Raw genomic sequence first — 4,620 nt, forward strand, 5'->3', positions numbered from 1 at the left:
AAAGATATGAGTAACAAAAATTATAATTTATTATGACTAAATGTATTTTTAATCACAATACTTATTATGACTTAAACTAAATTGAAGTTTTTTCTATTTTAGGCTAAAATTACCCAAAATAAACATTTATATCATCCCAAGAAAAAATATACATTTATACTATTTATTAATTGCAAAAATAATTTTTGTAAAGATTTTTTATTACAAAAATACATGGAGAGATGAATTTCGGGTGCAAAAAGAGAGTGTGAAATACAATAAGACAGGCGAGTGAGATTCACACGCGAGTGAGGAGGGTAAAGCCATTTACTGACGCGCGCAGAACTACAGCGTCAGAATGCAGCAGGGACTCTGCGCCTACCACGTGGCAATGTGGACGAAGAGAGCTTGGGCGTGGGGCTATTTTTTCTCAATGCAATAGTTATGCAAAAATAACCAATTAGCAACACAAAAACAACTTAACAACCAATCAAACTTCAGAACAAATTTATTAAATATTAACATATTGCATTAACACAAATAAAATTATTAAATAACACAACAACACAATACAAAACCACTAATGAACATATAAAAATATTTACAAATTCTTTGCAATTAATAAAAAAATTTAAAACACATAAAGTAAAAAAATATATATAAAAATTACACCAAAACAATATTTTAAAAAAAAATAAAGTGATTAATAAAAATATGCTCAATTAGAAATCAAGTAGGCAACAATATCAAACATTTATATATATAATTTAGACATAATTAACATAAAGTATATTTATGAAAAATTACACTTAAAATAATAATCAGTTAAAATATATATATAAATAAAAATTAACTTGATATTTGCTTAATATAACATCATTCAAAAATTATAAAGCACTTGAAAATAACCCACAAACAGTATTAAAATATGTACCTATAAAAATTAAACATATAAGTGCATATGCATTCATTTTTTTCTCTTAGTTAAACATTCAATAACAATAAACAATTAACTAACATTAAACATATAACTAATGTTTTAAAAGGCATTTGAGGTGTTCAACTCGAGGCGCGCCTCGAAACGAGGCGTTCAAAAAATGCCTCTGAGGCTTAGCCTCAGTCACTGTCCATGAGGCTTACGCCTCGACCTTGTGAGGTGTACGCCTTGAGGCTTAAGTTTTTGAGGTGTACGCCTTGAGACTTAAGTCTCTGAGGCGTGTGAGGCTTATGCCTCAATTAATTGAGTAGTTTTGGGCCTTTTTAAAAAAGTTTCATTGGGCTTTTTTTAAAGAGTTCCAGTGGGCCTTTATTAAAAAGTTTAAGTGAGCTTTTTTCAAACTTTTCTTGGGCAATTTTAATTTTTTTTAAAATTTTAAAAGCCCAAAACTAAATAAAAAAACCCTAAACATTCACCACTTTCCCTCATCCTCCACAAACTTGCCTTGCACGATACTCTTTTCCTCTCTCCTTTCTCTTCATGCACACAGCAGCAACACAACACCAGGCTCTGTTCTCTCCTTCTCTTCACGCACACAGCAGCAACACAACACCAACATAAGGCTCTCCTCTCTCCCCTTCTCTTCATGCACACAACAACAACACAACACCAACATAAGGCTCTCCTCTCTTCACACAACAGCAGCAAGCAACACAAAAATCTCTCCTTTTCATCTTCTCTCTTCTCCTCAAGGCAGTCCGTTTTGGAGGTAAATATTTTGTTCGTTTACTTATGATATATATTTTCTTATCATATTTTTTGTTGTGCGTACTTTGTATAATGTAATGCTTTTTTATTATTTTTTATTTTTATTTTTGTTTAGTTGTTGTGGCTGCCTACTTGGTGTTTGCTGAAATTTTTAGCATCCAAATTGGATATATAAGATGACTGGCAGAAGTGATAAAAGTGGCTCACGAAGGGATCCAGCTTGGAAATATAGTGTAGAAGTTGAATTAGAAACCACTGCGAAAAAAAGAATACAATACTTTAAGTGTAACTTTTGTAATAAAGTGATTACATGAGGTGTGGGGAGGGTAAAAGATCAAGATGGAGGGACACACAAAAATAGTTTACTTTGTCCTAAAGTACCTCAAGAAGTGAAGGATGAGATAATTGCATATTTGAATGATTGTGATGAGTCTAAATTAAGTGCACAGAGGAGATTTAAGGAGATGGTAGATTGTGGATCTTACTTTGGTAGTGGTAGAAGTACTATCAATCACATTCCATTAGAGGAGGGCAAGAATTCTTACCTTGGTGATAATTCTAAAGGACTTAGGGGACCTATAGATCGATTTATGGTGAATGTAGGAGTGGGAGATGATAATGAAGGAGATGGTAAAGTGACCAACCAAAAAATAATTGATGTTAGTGCTAAAGAACTTTGAGATCAAGTTTGTATGGACATTGGGAGATTCTTTTTTGAGAATGGGATCCCATTTAATTTTGCACGAAGCCCATCATATTTTAACTTGTTGTGATCAGTTGGAAATTATTGTCGGGGATTGAAAGTTCCTTCAATGCATGAGATGAGAACTTGGATTTTTAAAGAGGAAGAGAAGATAACAAAACAAATTGTGAATGACATAAAAGCAACATGGAAACAAACATGGATTTTATTATTATTAACTGGTTGGTCTGATATGAGAAAAAGAATCCTCATCAATTTTCTTGTTAATAATTCCCGTGGGACTATTTTTTAAAAAAACAGTTGATGCATCAAATTGTGTTAAAGATGCCAAAAATTTGTTTGAATTACTTGATAGTGTTATTGAAGAAATTGGAGAAGATATTAGTGTTCAGATGGTCATTGATAATGCAAGTGCATACAAGGCAGCTGGAAATTTGTTAACGGAGAAGAGAAAAAGTTTGTATTGGATATGTGCTGCTCATTGTATCGATTTGATGCTTGAGAACATTGGAGAATTGCCCCAACATAAAAATTCTTTGATCAAAGCAAAGAAAGTTAACAATTTTATCCACAACCATCAATTGGTGCTAAATTTAGCAAGAAAATATACAAAGAAAGATCTTCTTCGACCAGCTGTCACACAATTCGCTACCGCTTTCCTGACTTTAGAAAGTATGTATCAATTGAAGCAACCACTCCAAATGATGATCGTTTCAAAAGAATGGTCAAAATGTAAATCTACAAAAAAAAAAGATGAAAGAAAAGTTGTGAAAAAAATTGTGATGAGTGATGTATTTTGGCACAGTGTGCATGGTTTATTCAATTAAAACCACAAAGCCCCTTGTCCATGCATTAAGATTAGTTGATGGTGAGACCCCAACAATGGGATTCATTTATGGTGCTATAGATGAGGCAAAGAAAAACATAGCCAAGAACCTAGATGGAGACTTATCTTCCTATAAGGAGATTTGGGATATCATCGATCAAAAGTAGGAGTTTCAATTGCACCAAGACTTGCATGCAGCTGGATACTATTTGAATCCTCGATTTAGATGGAGTCCTAATGTTTCTGAGCATCCAGAGATTAAAATTGGTTTGTATAAGTGCATGGATAGACTCATTAAGGATGAAAAAATTTATATGAAGGTCGATGCCCAACTTGATGAGTATAAATACAGCAAGGATTATTTGGCGTTAGATCATCTTTGGCATCATACACAACACGACCACCTGGTGAGTACTATCTTTACCTTATTTTTCCTTAGATTAATTTTTTATATAAAATGAATTATTAAGTTTAACTAATTTTTATTATTATTATTTTATTTCTAATGATAGTCGATTGGTGGGAGAGTTTTGGAGATAAAGTTCCAGAACTAAGATTATTTGCAATGAAAGTTCTTGGTCTTACTTGTTAGCTTGTAAATGTAATTGGAGCACGTTCAATCAAGTGCACACAAAGAAAAAAAATCGTCTAAGCACATCTAAGATGAATAGTTTGGTGTACATTATGTACTACAAAAAATTGAGACCCAAATTTTTTAAGAAATAATCACGAAGAGATGAAGATGATCCTTTGATCATTGAAAATGTGCCTTCAAATGATGAGTGGATAGCCAACCCCAACCAAAATGATGAAGAAGATAATTATAACATAGTAACTGAGATTGAGGATGAGGATGAGGGGTGAAGTTCTATAGCACCAAGGAAGAGGAAAAGAAATCAAGCACCGCCACCACCAAAGAAAGGTTACTTTTAGAACTCATTGCATATTTGCATCTACATTCCATATTTACATTATAAATAGACTTGGCATTTTATAAATTTATCATTTACATATTACTTGTGGTGTAGGGAAAGGAAAAAATAGCCAAGTGGATGTGAGTTTTGAGGAGAATGATTTTGAAGAAGAAGAAGAAGATGATGAGAGTGATGATGGAGATGATGGTCGAGCTATGCAATTTTACTCTTCAGATGAAAATGATGCCAATGACCATGATCATGATAACTTCTTCGAGATATGAGTTTTAATATGGAACTTGGAACTTGGAATATGTCTTTTAATCTTTAGTTTGAAACTTTAGACTTTAAATTTATCATTTCTCTATTAATTAGAATATTTTAGTTTTGCACCTTTCATGCCTTTAGTTATATTTTATGACTTATAGTTAGTAATTTTAGGACTTTATTATGAAATTATGTGTTTTTGGTTATGAATTTTATGATATATATC

The 4,620-nt window shown here is 32.3% G+C and overlaps 1 protein-coding gene across 1 annotated transcript; it reads left to right on the plus strand.

Moving 5' to 3' along the window:
* The first annotated feature begins 2,148 nt into the window (after positions 1-2,148).
* LOC133034407 (uncharacterized) lies at positions 2,149-4,411 on the plus strand. The gene is made up of 6 exons (XM_061109488.1): positions 2,149-2,314; positions 2,688-3,059; positions 3,193-3,376; positions 3,440-3,624; positions 3,726-3,800; positions 4,242-4,411. Exons 1-6 carry the CDS (start codon positions 2,149-2,151, stop codon positions 4,409-4,411), a joined length of 1,152 nt encoding a protein of 383 aa, XP_060965471.1.
* Positions 4,412-4,620: the final 209 nt, after the last annotated feature.

This window comes from Cannabis sativa, chromosome 2 (assembly GCF_029168945.1).
Source record: "Cannabis sativa cultivar Pink pepper isolate KNU-18-1 chromosome 2, ASM2916894v1, whole genome shotgun sequence".
In the NCBI taxonomy this organism is placed as follows: Eukaryota; Viridiplantae; Streptophyta; class Magnoliopsida; order Rosales; family Cannabaceae; genus Cannabis; species Cannabis sativa.